Consider the following 15410-nt stretch of genomic DNA (forward strand, 5'->3'; position numbering starts at 1 on the left):
TGATTCAATCATTTACTGCAAGAGGCTACAACACAGTGCTGCCCATTAACCATGAAGAATAGCAACTGTATTCCAGAATGCAGATGAACTTCTATGAATATAATATCAGTGTTTTGTGTTTTTGTAAAAGGTGTGAAAGGCTATGTGACTTTTGTAAACGGATGTGACAATCTGTTGTTCCTGACATTTCTATACATCTGAACGATACGCATTCCTTCACATGCCTTCATAACAAGTCCCTGGATAGATGAGGCAACGTGCTTAATTTATGAAGACATCATTAATTCATGCAGCAGAAAATGGACCTGGCAAAGGCTGTTGTTTACTGATGCCAAGCACGAGTGAACAACCCGAGGAGTCAGAAAGACAAGAAATAACAAATATATTACAGAAGCGTACAAAACAGCCATATATTACGCTCTATAACTATAAGCCTACAGTATATAGTGGTCACGTTAACATGATTAAGTATGGAGGCTAAAGGCATATGTGTTTTCATTTATTTTTCGGAGGTAGGCTATTTGAAGTTTTAAACCCACACTGTAGCCTACGATGAAACGTGTTATTTTACTGTGTCGGTGGCAGTGGCAATAATCTGCTATCAACTTTGGGGGGGACAATTATATGACATTTTCTCAAGAGTAATTCCTGAGGGGGACACCAAAATTACTGCTGTAACACAAAGCACATTAAACCGCCATTGTGTCCATAATCAGCAAAGCGCTTTCATTGCATATTATTAATTTGATTGAAATTACATAGTTATGTTTACAGTGATTTATTCTGGGGGACAAATCATATTTATCCCAGGATGGGGGGGTTGTGTCCCCCTGTCCCCCCCATGATTTCCGCCTATGGTCTGTGGGAATCAAATCTGGATGAGCTCATGCTTTGCATGGGATGATTCATTAAAAAAATACAATTTCTCCACGTGAGACGAAAGTTTTGTTGTGTTGGATATAGTCTACTGTGTCTCTATTATGGCAGCCTAAAAATACAGTTGTGGCCATAAGTTTGGCAATGAAAAAAGTTGTCTTTTGCAAAGTTTGCTGGTTCAGTATTTTAGAAAATGTTTACAAATTTTTCTATAGAATACTGGAATACAATAAGGCACATTTCATGTTTTTTAAAACTTTTTGGGGCGGAAATTTTCAATATATGCAAATATTACAGCACCTTATTACCCCTCTTTTCTACTCTTAAAATCCTATCAGAATGATAGAGTGATTTCACCTGGCTAGAACTAGTTCACACTTTCCCCTGTGCTGATGATATGACTTACTGAAATTATGTTAGCAGTTATTTTAAGGCCCAGCAACCTTTGCAAACACAAAATATATGTCGCTCCCAATACTTTTGACCACGGCTGTACATAAGCTAAACCACTGTTAAATCTAACCATAGAAAAATAAGGCACAATGGATACAGTGAGAAAGATGATAAATATGATAAATGTTATATGATGCCGTCATGGCCGTCGTCCGCATACAAGGACGTTTAAAGGTGTGAGGCAGGTTGGTATAATGTTATAAACGATTCAGGTATTGGCTAAAGTCAAACGCCGAGAGTCGTTTTCTATTACGAAAAGCATCAGGGTGCGAGGGCTGAGATACTGCATTTAATAATTTGCTCATTATAGACCGTGCATGTTTTAGGGTTCAATTTTGTTGTGTGTTGTCTGGATGGATGAGCTCAACCAACTTCACTTAGAGCTGATAGCATTGGTACACCCCAACACAGTGCCCCTGTTTAAGGCGCGCGCGTACACCGGGCTCCCTTTAACTCCGGAGCAGATCCGCGTTGGAGGGGTACATGTGATGCTACCTTCGCGCGCCCATCTGCAGTGCACACTCACAGGATAACTCCCGAGTTGGACAACGAGGGACGGATGGATAGATATGGTTAAATTCAGTGGATTACACTGTGACGGTTGTTTATGCATTCTTACCATTTACTTACCTATTCGGTCGATTCCGCCCGTGGGGTGAGGTGGTCTGTTTGGAGACGCTCTGGATTGTCTGGATGTAAATAGAAGATTTTGTTCCGCGTACACCTCTCAAATGACCGAGCGCGGAGTTATATGGAGACCGCGTTCTCCAGTCCGCTTCAAGGTAAAATCATCGGGCTAAACTTTTTCTGGACGCTGACCTGGGTTTACCACCGTTTCCTCTTACCCGGATCGCGGATTTCGAAGCAGAGACCAGTTTTATTCATCCGCGGACACAAAAGGAGGCTCTTTGGGATTATACTTCGAAAATGAAGTCCATTTTAACCCGAGGTAGGTTATCAAATTGAATAGATTGTGGTCGTGACTCTGATCAAGACACATTGACACAATTCATACAAAACAAATTGATGGTCATATTAAATGTAAATAGGTTATTTTAATAGTCGTTGTAATTTAGCAGGTTATGCTACCTAGTTATACTGCAAGGGGATGCGCACGTATTTTCGTACATTCAAATAACATGTAGGTTAACATGTCAATAGAAAAACGAAATAAACTGAAAATAATTTACTTAAAATACTAAGCGCCATACCTATATTTAACGAGTATTTGCAGGAACGTAAATTGTTTTGTTTGTAGTCTATTTTAACCGTATCCCACTGCGTACAGCCTGTCTGTTCTGTTGAAGTTGCATCTAGTCTCGCAGCGGGGAGTTGGGGATTGGGCGGGGCGTTCGGCCTCTCTGACACGGCTCGTCAACTGCCATATTAGTCTGGTCGCTTGTTAGTGTGGGTGCTTGTATGTCAGCTTCCGTCCATAAGTAGCCTGTTCCAGTCCGTGTGACAGACCAGAGTGTAACTAAATGGGGCGTGGGTTTCTCACCTTACAGTAATTGTTCTTTCCACGAGTATAGACCTAAAAGCCCTGTACATCACGCCAGGTGGGAGAGCAGGGAAGAACAGCCCTGAATAATTAACAGTAATCCCAACCAAATGCCCCGTGCTGAAAATACATCAAACAGTCCATAGGGCACTGGAGGAAGATGTAGGGAAAGAAGGAGAGAGTGGGAGAGATAGACAGAGGGAGGGAGATAAAGATGGAAAGAGAGAGTGAGGGAGACATGGACAGAAAGAGATGTAGAGAAAGATGGAGATAGAATAAGAAATGTGGGGGAGAGAGAGAAGGAGAGAGAGAGGGAGAAATGGAGAGAGACATGGAGGAAGAGAGACGGATAGTAAGCTTGCAGTAGCCTACATATAGTGTGAAATAATAGAAGACTGGAAGAGTGTGTTAGACTAGTGTGAATTGCAAACTGTCTCTCCAGCTCTCTCTTCCTCTCTCTTTCTCTCATCAACTCTCTCTGTATCTCACTCTCTTTTGCTCTCTCTTTCTAGCGCTGTCTCCGTTTCTCTCTCTTTACCTGTGGGAGAGGGAGATGGAATGAGAGAGCGAGTACAGCTGTTGAAAGGTGTTCACCATGCTACACATGAACACATCCAGCAATCTTCTAGGAAGGTCAATTCTTCTCTTGACAGACAGACAGACAGACAGAGCCTATAGTCACCTTGTTTACTTCAGCCTCCCTCATGCCCTCTGTCCTTATTCAAAACAGCCTCTTGACATGTCAACAGTTCTAGCCATTGCTTCTTCTCTTAAACCACTGTCCCTCTACAGTACGGGCCAGCACACATAAATCACAGTCTGGGGCGTCAATCCTGCCTTATTGAAATCCATTACGGATGCCTTTGGCCTCCGATTAGAGGTAATTGCAAAAGGGTTAAATCCATTCCTGTGTTTGAATGTGCTGGTGGGTGTGCATCTTTCTTTAGGTGAGGTCCATAATGGTTCAATCAGCCTTGAACACGGTCACGGTGTGTATGTGTGTGTGTGTGTAGGAAGCGGGAGGGGGTCTCTGGGACTAAAGAGGAGTAATGAGGAGCATATGCTGCTGATCCTGTTGTTGTGAGGTGTGTGTGGGTGTGGCGGGTGGCGGGGGGGGGGGGGGGGGGGGGTGTTGGTGGTGAAGCTGACCAGTGCCTGGTCCAATGTTCTCTGTCTCCTTGATCCAAATCAACCTTTTTGCATAAACACTACTGAGGTAGTTTTTGATAATGACCCTGTATGGGTTGAAGGATGAAACGGTGGAAAGCTAATGGGGTAAAACGCCATGGAAACACTGTGTGAAAACACGGGTTCACAGCATTTCTGTCTGTCACCTCCGTACCTCAAGTTGCTTTTGATATCGACGCTCTCTTGACGGATGAAACAGTGATTAGCTTCCCTGCCAGGTCACCCTGGGGCCTCTGTCCATGATCACTCACTCCCCGACATCCCAAAAGCTGACTGTCTCCCTGCATGTGTGTTCAGACACACTCCAGAATGTGAGCCTCGCTGTGAAAGGCTGTCTGATCATGATGATGGTGATGGACTAGACATTATTCCAGTCAGTAGATGATTGGCTCGCAATGAATGAGCGCTGAGGCATCGAGACAAGCTCTTTATTGTGCTGTTGTTTTCCCATCACGCAGCAACCTCGGAGCCCAAAGCCACACATTCATTTAGCGTTTTATTGAGTTAGCAGACGCTTTTATCCAAAGCGACATATAAATAATCAAGGACTAGAAGTGGTGCGGTTCTAGCAGTATTTTTTTTGTATATAAAGCCAAGGAACCATGTGTGGTTCAGCAGACTGTGGTACAGGCCTGAGCAGACTGGTTGTGAACATGCTGAAGGTGAGGAAGATTTGGAGGGAGGTTCCTGCCTGGGGGGGCTAGGGTTTCTGCCATGCGTCAGCAAAATACTCTCTAAATCATACCGTTTCAGTCTTAAATTTCACTCGATGTCCACAGCATCCACTGTAAACCGTGGCAACTGTTGTTTTATTAATGGGGTTGAATGATCTAAAGGGACAAGGGATTGAGAGGTACACCGGATTGCATTCCACTGACGTTCAGCGCTATTGATTGAAAGAGACAAAACAAGGCCTCGTTAGTGAAGAGTGAACAAAAAATAACGTCATAGATTTTAAATAAACTTCACAAACACCTAACAGGTAAATAACGAAAAACAACAATTTCAGCTAATCACACCTGTGATTCAAATTAACAACTTTTAAGGTGTGCGTAAATTATTCTACCTCGACTCCGCTTCCTCCGCAATCACGATAACACACCATCATTAGAGCTCCATTCTACTCATTAAATGACGTCTGGGTACTATGGGGGATATTTTAGTACATTTGACCTCATGCAGTACATTGGAACAGATGGACTGCATGCTGTCAGTGAACTGTGTGAATAAACTAGGTACAAGGGCACTAAGACTGGAGCCAGAACATGCTGTGTGAGATCATGGTCGTATTCAGCAGAATCTCTATGATGCCATACGCAGCGTAATATACACCCACAGCTTAATGCAGGAAGATGCTAATCTCTTAATTTTGGGAGGGAAATGTTTAAACTTTTCTGCCGCAGATAGAAAAGTATCACTTCAGCTCTTTGCACTGTTTCTCTGTCATTTTCGTGATTAATTAATTAATGGGGCCATGAAACTGTGAGCTTGTGAAAAATGTCAGAACTACAAATTAATTCAGTGGCAGAAAAGACATGTTGGAGAGAAAAGCTAATTTAGTGAAAAATATTGCCTTTACAGAAAAGTGGAAAGAATGAGGTGAGATGTTTGTGAAAAATTACTGTCCAATAGGGGTGGGAATCTTTTGGTACCTCACGATTCAATTCGAATCGATTCTTGGGTAACGATTTGATTAAAAATCGATTCGAAATTTTTCTGAGATAAAAAAATAAATAAAATCAAATTGTGAATCGATCTGAATCGCTAGCATCAATTTTTCCCCCCACCCCTTCTGTCCAATCCTCTTTCCAATAAGACATTTAAATGTTGCAGTGGTGGTTGCGAAGTTAGACGAGTCAAACCCCATCCATTTCAACTCCAGGGGAACTCTAACCAAATAGCTTTGACAATGTGTGTCATTAATAATGACCGAAGGTTAGTGTTTTTTTTGTCTTTAATGAATTCCTCCCTAAAAATACTGCACAGAATTCATTCCCTGTAAGGGAGCAGGACATGGCAGTCCTCTGGGGGGGAGAGAATATTTTGTCTAGAGAACAGAACATGCACTAAGCCATCTCAGGGGAGAATTCCCAAGAAGAAAGCTAATGGAATATTGATGGCCCTCTCCTCATGCAGTCTGCTCTAGAGCCTGCTCTCAGCCATGATGGTCCGACGATGCTTTCATCTCCACCAGAACCAATGGCCGGCTTCCATCTTTGACTTCCTGACCTCGTTGCCAGTCCTTGCTCAAGTATTCTTCACGTGTGCCCCCGAAGGTGGGGTCACCCTCCAACTTCACGCCGTGCGAGGGAAACACGTCCAGGGGGAAGACCCTTAGCATGCAGGGGTCTCTGGAACATGTGTGTCCATGTATGCCCGTCGACAAATCACAGTTCTATGATGCTTGGGTGTATGATAATGAGCCCTGAAAAGAATTTATGAGATTTGAGCCGTGTTGGCATTCATGTGAATGACTGACCCTTGGATTTGCTAACGAGAATGTTCTGCAGTAAATCCCTGAGCTTGGTAGTGTTGAGTTGCTATTTTGGGCGTCTTTGATAGACTTGAAGATGCTGCACTGAGGATTAACATTCTGAGTAGTTTTATGACTCTGACATTTTCGTTACTTACATTACTTACCTTACATTATATGTGATGGAAACCTTATCTTACTGCTTGATATTTAGTATTACATGTTTCTATTAAAATTATTTATCCAAAGCACAATGACAGTAGGAGTTCATTTTACCAATACAATTCACTATACAACAATTACTGTACATGCACACAGATTGTTGTTAATTGAACACTATAAATTTACATTTATTCATTTAGCAGATGCTTTTATCCAAAGCGACTTCCAAGAGAGAACTTTACAAAAGTGCATAGGTCACTGATCATAACAATGAGATAGCCCCAAACATTGCAGGTAGCCAAAACATGAAGCATAAATTGTGAAAAAACAAATAAGTGCCAATGGGAAGAACCATAACAGCATAAGTTACTTGCCCAAAGACACAACGTAATTTGACACGGCCAGGAATCAAACTGGAAACCTTCAGATTACTAGCTCGATTCCCTAACCGCTCAGCCACCTGAATATATACAAAATATTCTACCACAGTGAAAAGTGGCAAGATAACAGAGGCAGCGTACACAGTTGTCGTTGCTGTGCTCTGAAACCTCATTTTGGAGTGAGCTTTATTTGAATCATTCAGAGTGACATTCTCCAATGATGCCTTCATCAGCATGGGGTGAGAAGGGTGATATCTCTTCTCACTAACTGACAGACGAGCTGGGGAAAATCTCAGGTGTTCACCTCCCAGCTGCTGTTGCAGCAAGTCTGTAGAACTTCATAACAAGGTCACAAACAGAATCTAGATCCAGAAATATAGCTGAAGCTTTGTGCCAACTCAAATTCAGCTCACACACATTTACATTTACATTTAGTCATTTAGCAGACGCTCTTATCCAGAGCGACTTACAGTAAGTACAGGGACATTCCCCCCGAGGCAAGTAGGGTGAAGTGCCTTGCCCAAGGACACAACGTCAGTTGGCATGACCGGGAATCGAACTGGCAACCTTCGGATTACTAGCCCGACTCCCTCACCGCTCAGCCACCTGACACACTGTCTCACACACATCTGATTCATGCAGCCGCTGCTAATATGTTTACCTCAGACCGGATATATTTGCACTCCGCTATTAATTCTGTTCGGGACTGTCATAAAATAATATATTCACTTTGCAGACGCTTTTATCCATGTCTGTCTTTCTCAAACTTAGCTTGTCTCATTAACAACTTCAAGCAACATATTATGGATACAGGACACTGAATGCTCTTTCAAATTTTTATATCCTATTCTATTTCTATTCTATTTACTATTATATTGAAGAGCCTCCATGTACCAAATTAGCATGTTTGCCCTTGAATCTTGAGTCACTTTTTTTAAACAGTTCTCACATTTACAAGTGAATGATTATGTCAATAAGTGCGGTAACATTTTATTTATTGTGTATTTGAAAAAGCGGCTTGATCATTAGTACAGTCTCTTTAAGGAACGATGGGCCAGGCAACCCATTTGCTCAGTCGAGTGAAGCGTAATGATATAATGAAGTGGGCTGGCTCTGTCAAGTAGTTCTGTGAACAGCGTTTGCCGTCCTTCTCATGGCTAATCACTTGACGGAGGAGCATAAGACACCAGGCCATCCACATGTTTACATAATCGACTGTGTGTTATTGCTTAGCCGGAAGTGGTTTTGTGCCCATGTCATTAATCCAATTCCCCCCCCTCTTCCCCTCTGTGCTGTAGAGTGTTGTCTTTGGGGGTTCCAGTTTCCAGAAGGATTACCTTTTCACTTTGATGTTCTCCCATAGCATGGTGCAGAAAATTCTGCCTTTGAATTGCAGGCTTTGTGAGAGAAATACACTGTACACAGCATTGTCTCTTTGGAGAGGCACCGTTTGTGTAACAAGCAGACGGTTAGAGGCAGAAAGTCAGACCAAGTCTCCCGGAAGAACCATCATCCTTCTCATAACAGCAATAAGGCTCTCAAGGTTCATGCATTCGCCGTGAGACTCACGCATTTCAACCATTTCACACACTAGCACGCGATGTTGAGTGAATTACTAGGTGTTACCATGTTACTTCTCACGCTGAGAAGTAAGAGGATCATTTGTCCAACATGCAAGTAATGGACGAGGCACAGGCATACGGAGGTACATTTGCCGGATTTTAGTAGTCAAACGTTGCCACGGATGGTAATCTTTTTTTTTAATCAAACTTGCTTGGTGTAGCCTACACTCGTAGCAGCGACCGGATTATATAAATAACACCCGCGACCGACTTCCAAATGTGGTTATTATTATTCAAAATCATACGATGTCTGTGACCTTTCCCTACGAGCTCTGCTTAATGATAACTGCAGGTCAAAGCTCAAATTGTGTCCGGGGAGGAAAGAATGCACTGGCACGACTAGCCAATCAGTGCGTATGGACTTGATCAAGCGTTCAGTAAAGTAAGCAGTGCTTTGCGTCTATGGAGCTCTAATCGTGTGATGCACGTGTGCAGCACCAGCACGTATAAGCGTTGGGGAAAAAAGCGAGGAGACGAGAGTGCGAAACCTTCAGAAATTGACTGTGGAAAGAGGGAGGGGGTGTATGCGAGGAAGGGTGGGAGGTTGTTTTTAAAAAAACTGGCTCGGTATCGACTTGGTACCTAGCCTACTGATTTCTGATTGGAGCGCGGTGTTGTGAAGAATGGATGAACGGGGGAGTAGGGGTCACGAGCAAGGCCACTGCGAGTGGGAACAAGACGTAAGGAGAATAAAGACGAACGGAACTGACATATGGTAGAGAGAGGAGGATGTCAACGTGGATTATAATTCTCACAGCCATAGATAATAAAGGGAGATCCCTCAGCGGTTTGGCCAATATGGTATGTCGCTATCTTCTCTTGAGTGGATGTGTTCGATTTAGCCACGCATATAGCCTAACGCCAGGTTTCTGAAAGCCATCCGTGGTTTGGTCCAGCTCATGAGGTCTTATTTCCCTCGCTGTCCCAAGTACGCAATCATCACTGTGTGTCTTGTGGCGTTGGGCAGTGTGTCAGCCAGACGTCTCCGGCGGGAAGTGGGGGGCATGAGGATACAAGGGGGCTGCGATCCTCGTCAAAGTGTCGAATGTTATTTTGTGACTACAAGTAAGGGCAGTATGGTATGTGGTCTCATACAGTACATTATTAGGGCTGTACAGTACAATATTAGTCATACAGTGCATCATTAGACCCACAGTATATTATTAGAGGTAAAAAAAAAAAACATTATTAAAGCTGTGCAGTACATTATTAGAGGTACAGAGTATATTGTTAGAGGTATAGAGGGAATTATTTGAGGTATAAGTACATTATTAGAGCTGTAGCATAATTATCTTACATTAGAGATATACTAAAGCAGATGCTGTCACTTTGGAGGTCTTACTTTTGCTAATATCTTTTGTCACATCTGTGGATTGTCACCATGTGAATGCCCAGCCCGGTGGAGGCAGCATGCACTGCCTCCCCTCCCCCCCCCCCTCCCCACCGCCTCCTCCCCCTCCCCACCGCCTCCGCCTCTTCCCCTCTCGGTGTGACAGCCAGGAGGAGTGTGGGTGCCTCCTCTCTCCTCTCCTGACAGGCTGAGCAGGTGAGGAAGTTGACGGAGCTTCTCCCAGCTGTGCCTCCCTCCAGCAGCGCTACCGCCGCCGCCGCCTGTCACACACGCACGCTTATCTGATCACCGCCAACGCCGTCCTCAGTCTCGCTCGATACACACTTCCTTTTTTTTCGACAGGGGGAGGCGGGGGGGGGGGGGGGGTGCGCATACATTTCATGTCGCACTGCATTTCATTTGTTGTCCAACACCAAGTTAAAGGAACGAGAAATCTGGAGGGGAGGAGGAATGAAGGGTGACCAGTGGGGGGGGCGCTGTGGAGAAAAGGGCGCCCCTCTAACCAGCAAAGGTGATGGATCAATAAAGGTCTGTAGCTGAGAAGCCCGTTATCAGGAGCCGGGATCCAGGTGTGCATCAGGGTTCAGAAGCCTCCTTATCGCTGCTCTGTACGACGGAGTCCATTTTCCACCACGGGGGCTTTAGTGCATCCAGGCGCACCCAACAGGCACCGCTAGTCAATTATGCAGCAGTTTTTTCCCCCTCCATAGGAGCAGAACACTATGCCGTGTATTTTGAAAGCCTTTTAAAGCAGTCAAACTTTAGTGTGTGCGTTTGTTTTTTTGTGGGGTGGTTTAGAGCCCCTCCATAGCTGGGTCACAGCTAATGTTCGATGGAGATCTTTCCAATGACAACTGATTGTAATCGGGAAATATTACCTCAGTGACAGTTATAATGAGGCTGTGGCACTTACTGTACATAATATGTTGTAATTTGGGTTCAGAACCATCCGTTTGATACCAAACACACCTCCATTACATGCTAGTGTGCACGTAATGAGATTTGGCAAGCAGATTGTGTGTTTATAACCTCTCTAGACTTTTAAATGACTGCGAAACATCACTTCCTGGCAAGCGTCACGTTTTAGAACGAAGCTTTCTGTGGCAAAGAGGCTATGGATCTTCTGTTCTCCTTTCTGAAACCCCCCCCCAGTGAGATTGCTGCCATATTTAATAGCTACCGACTCCCAAACGCTGCGGAGATTGGTTTCCTATGAGGAAGTACCGCACAGTCTCGTGTCTCCTGAGAATTGTGCAGGGAGCAAGCAATCTCATGTATCTTTATAGGTCCTCTCTCAATGGTGCACAGTAATTACAAACCTTCCTTACCACGGCTCCAAGTAGGCCTATTGTAGATTTCATTATCTTTTCACTTTCATTACCAAGATTTTGAACTTTCATGTGTTTGAAGTAGGTAAATACGTCTACAAAACACAGACTGGCCTGTTTCCTGTGTTGTTGCTTTTTATACTAAAAACGTCTTTAGTACACGAGCAGGGATGGACTGGTTTTCGCAATCGAAAAAACGCGTTAGAAAAGAAACTTCTAAATTCTTACTTTCTCCCTCTTGTATGACAGTGATCACAAAGTAGATTGTAGAGCTAAATAAGTACTTACATTTACATTTATCAGACGCTCTTATCCAGAGCGACTTACAGTAAGTACAGGGACATTCCCCCGGAGGCAAGTAGGGTGAAGTGCCTTGCCCAAGGACACAACGTCATTGGACACGGCCGGGAATCGAACTGGCAACCTTCTGATTGCTAGCCCGATTCCCTAACCGCTCAGCCACCTGACTCCTTACTTGCTGTACATATTTGAGAACCTTTCCTTGTTTTCTGTTGATCAGTCCACAGGGTGTAATCCGGGCTTCCTGATGTTTAGGGAGTATTAGTTCCTCTATAAGCCTGAGAAAGGAGCTGAGATGGTTTCATTTACATGATAATTAGCAGAGGGACCTTAATACAACAGAACAAAATGCTCAAGCTGGGAGCATTGTACAGAAGGTGAGGTGTCTCCATGTCCCAGCGCTGCCACCTGTTCCAGAGGAAGATTTCCCTTCCAGCACCAACTGCTTCCCCTCCTTCTCTCATGTTGAGCGACAAGGGACTCAACCTGTGTCCTTTCTGTGTCCAACAAACTGCTGCAAAGTCGAAATGGAATCCATGACTCCAATCCACGATACGACCCCTCTCCCATCCATGTTCTTTGAATGTCTATTGACGATATTGGATACAAAAGTGATTAGTATACCTTCCATGCACACTGCATCACTTTGGTGGAGAGGTTAGTTGCGCCCCCCCTCTCCTTCACTCTTTCTGTTTCTCTCTCACTTTGTCATCCCCCTCTCTCACCCCGTTATTTATTTAGAGTCTGTGTGGTTCAGTTATTCATGAGCCATCTGGTTTGAAGATGTGTTGTCTCTACAAATGAGAGACAGAGCCCTTTTTTGTTTTGTAACTGTTCTCTATTAAACACCACCTTCACCATGGTCTCTGACAGTCTTCAGAAGCTCAGCTGCAACACCTCTAAGGCTTTTCATTAGAGCAACACAAGTTCCTTCTTCTGTGGAGGGCGGGGTGGGGGGGTGGCTTAGCCTTGAGTAGCAATGACAAGACAACATCCGAATAAAGGAGGAGTCACTTCTTTGTTACGCCAAAGCTGAGAGCCAGTATCTGCAGCATCTTGGCTACAGCACAGTGTGCATCTGCTTGATTGCTGCTGACAGCATCGAAGGTGGTCATTGGATATCAGGATTTAATGTGACTCGTGGTAGAGGAAAGTCAATATAATCACTCCTAAGAGACTACTCACAGACTACTCAGATCACGATTCTCAATGAGATATTAACTCGTCCTTCCAAAGATCTTATAACTAAATAATACGCGCTGCATTCTTTTTCTTTTGTCTGCACACAAAATCCATGAAAGTAAAAGGATTTGTAGAGGAGAGGCAGTCTGGCAGGGTGAGGCGGTGCGAATGGAGGCAAATAAACCAAAGGATGTCTGTCCTGTGAAGATATTGTATCAGGAGGGAAGGGAAACTGCAGTAAATCTTGGAGAGCAGCTCATCTAGCACCGCAAACTAGTTCTGTCTGAACACTCAGCATGTGTCTGGCACGCGTGTTCACAGGCATAGTGAGAAAGTACTGTGTCAACACCCTTTTCCCCCCCTTCCCACCTCTCTCCAAATCCCAACCAACCATGAAAATCACAGAGGAGATCTTGAGATCTGTCCGGCTGGGCAATTCGCTGTTGACCTCGTGTGATTAGTTCCATTTGCTCGGCTAGTTTGAGGTAATCCTTTCCAGACCACTCATCCTATTTCAAATTTGTGTGTGGTGCTTTCAGCAGCTGTGACACAATATTAATGACACATGGGCTCCTAATACTGGGGGATTAACACTGTTTAATTATTAATTATAGTTTTTTGATTCCTAATTCGTGAATGTGGATTCTCCTCGTATTTAATGGATTTATAATTAGGCTTCAATGACTAGGAATGTAGAATGTAAAGAGAGAGAGAGCACAGAGAGCTGTTCAGTTGTTTTCAAAGATCAACACAGTTCAGAGTCAGCAGAAATACAACCCGCATCTACGCTGATGCACTTGAAAACCTAGCATTGCATGGCAGAGACATAGGCTAATCAAATTTACGAAATGCTTGAAACTGTTGAATCTCCCACATTCATTTAATACTTCTGGCAGGATTTCAATATGAATCTTCTTCGTGACAGACCTGTGTGCTCTCAAATTATATCCTTTCACTGAATATCAGAAATCCATGTTGTTTTGTGGGTTGGACTAAATTCTTTTTTTCTCAACCGCTTTTTAAAACACCGCCCCTATTTACGCATTTTTTATCAAATGTATCTTTTAATTAACCAGGCTATTGTCTTCTCACTGTCTTCTCCTTTGTTGCAGTTGGCGAGCTCTACTTTGTGGTCCTGTGGCTGCATTCAGTTCCCCTGATGTCCGGCTGCCCGGCTCCGTGCATATGTCACAGCGAGCCCCGGCCCAGCCTGGCATGCCAGCAGCAGGGCCTCTTCTCCATCCCCACAGAGATCCCTGTCCACACCCAGCGTATCTTCCTCCAGAACAACCGCCTCAGCGCGGTCCGCTCCACCAGCTTCAGCCCCTGCCGGAACCTGACTGTGCTGTGGCTGTACTCCAACAACATCAGCCACATCGAGGCGGGGGCCTTCTACGGGCTGGAGAGGCTGGAGGAGCTGGATATCGGCGACAACGACTTGCGGATCATCAGCCCCACGGCGTTCAGGGGTCTGACCAAGCTGCACACCCTGCACCTGCACAGGTGCGGCCTCTCTGAGCTTCCCGTCGGGGCGTTCCGGGGTCTCTTTGCCCTGCAGCACCTCTACCTCCAGGACAACAGCCTGCTGACCCTCCACGACGACACATTCCTGGACCTGGCCAACCTGACTTTCCTGTTCCTCCACAACAACAAGATCAAGACCGTGACGGACCACATGCTGAGGGGCCTGGTGAGCTTGGACCGGCTGCTTCTCCATCAGAACAGAGTGACTTTCATCCAGCACAGGGCGTTTCACGACCTGCGCAAGCTGACCACGCTCTATCTGTTCTTCAACAACCTGACGGCGCTCACAGGGGAGACCATGGAGCCCCTAGTGTCTCTCCAGTACCTGCGTCTGAATGGAAACCAATGGATCTGTGATTGCCGGGCCAGAACGTTGTGGGACTGGTTCAAGGGCTTCAAAGGGTCCAGCTCGGAGCTGGAGTGCCATGTTCCCGCCCGGCTGGCCGGAAAAGATCTCAAGAGGCTCAAAAGTCCAGACTTGGAGGGGTGCTATGACACCCCTCACCACACCTGGATAAGTGTGCTCACCTCCAAGACACGATCTGGTAAGTTCCACAGCACGGAGAGTCCACTGAGAGCCGGCATTCCTCGCTGCTGTCTCTCGGACAATGACAAGTCGTCCATCATCTCCAACAAGGGCCTACCAGACCGTAGACAAATCACCAACAACCCTCTGAAGGAGAAGGAGAACATGTCCAAAACGAAGGTCCTGGAAGGCGATCCCTTGAAGAACGGTAATCCGAACAAACAGAGCCTGAATCATGGTCCCGACATCCTGGACCAGGATCTAGACTCTTCTAATAACACATTGGACAGGAAGAGGTGTGTGCAGACTGACATGTCAGACATTCATTGTGTCAAAGATCATTGTTCTACCATGAGAGCGCTAACGGTTATTTTTATACCCTTGCTTTTGCTATCCTTAAACTTCTGTTAGGGAATACAAATGGATAACTTCAGCTATGTAAGACTGGCAATCATGCACAGTGTGTGTGTGTCCGTGTGTGTGTGTGTGTGTGTGTGTGTGTGTGTGTGTGTGTGTGTGTGTGTGTGTGTGTGTGTGTGTGTGT

At 44.9% G+C, this 15410-nt stretch overlaps 1 protein-coding gene across 1 annotated transcript; it reads left to right on the forward strand.

The window, feature by feature from the left end:
- Nucleotides 1-2229: 2229 nt before the first annotated feature.
- On the forward strand, nt 2230-15277 carry LOC136956859 (reticulon-4 receptor-like). The gene is made up of 2 exons (XM_067250880.1): nt 2230-2278; nt 13929-15277. Exons 1-2 carry the CDS (start codon nt 2257-2259, stop codon nt 15275-15277), a joined length of 1371 nt encoding a protein of 456 aa, XP_067106981.1. The 5' UTR covers nt 2230-2256.
- Nucleotides 15278-15410: the final 133 nt, after the last annotated feature.

Source organism: Osmerus mordax, chromosome 14, assembly GCF_038355195.1.
Source record: "Osmerus mordax isolate fOsmMor3 chromosome 14, fOsmMor3.pri, whole genome shotgun sequence".
Taxonomy (NCBI): Eukaryota; Metazoa; Chordata; class Actinopteri; order Osmeriformes; family Osmeridae; genus Osmerus; species Osmerus mordax.

Bases quoted from the DNA above. Each gene is read 5' to 3' on its own strand.
- LOC136956859 (XM_067250880.1), top strand. From the start codon at position 2,257: ATGAAGTCCATTTTAACCCGAG. The intron at 2,279-13,928 runs GTAGGTTATCAA...CCTTTGTTGCAG, and splicing joins GAAGTCCATTTTAACCCGAG to TTGGCGAGCTCTACTTTGTG.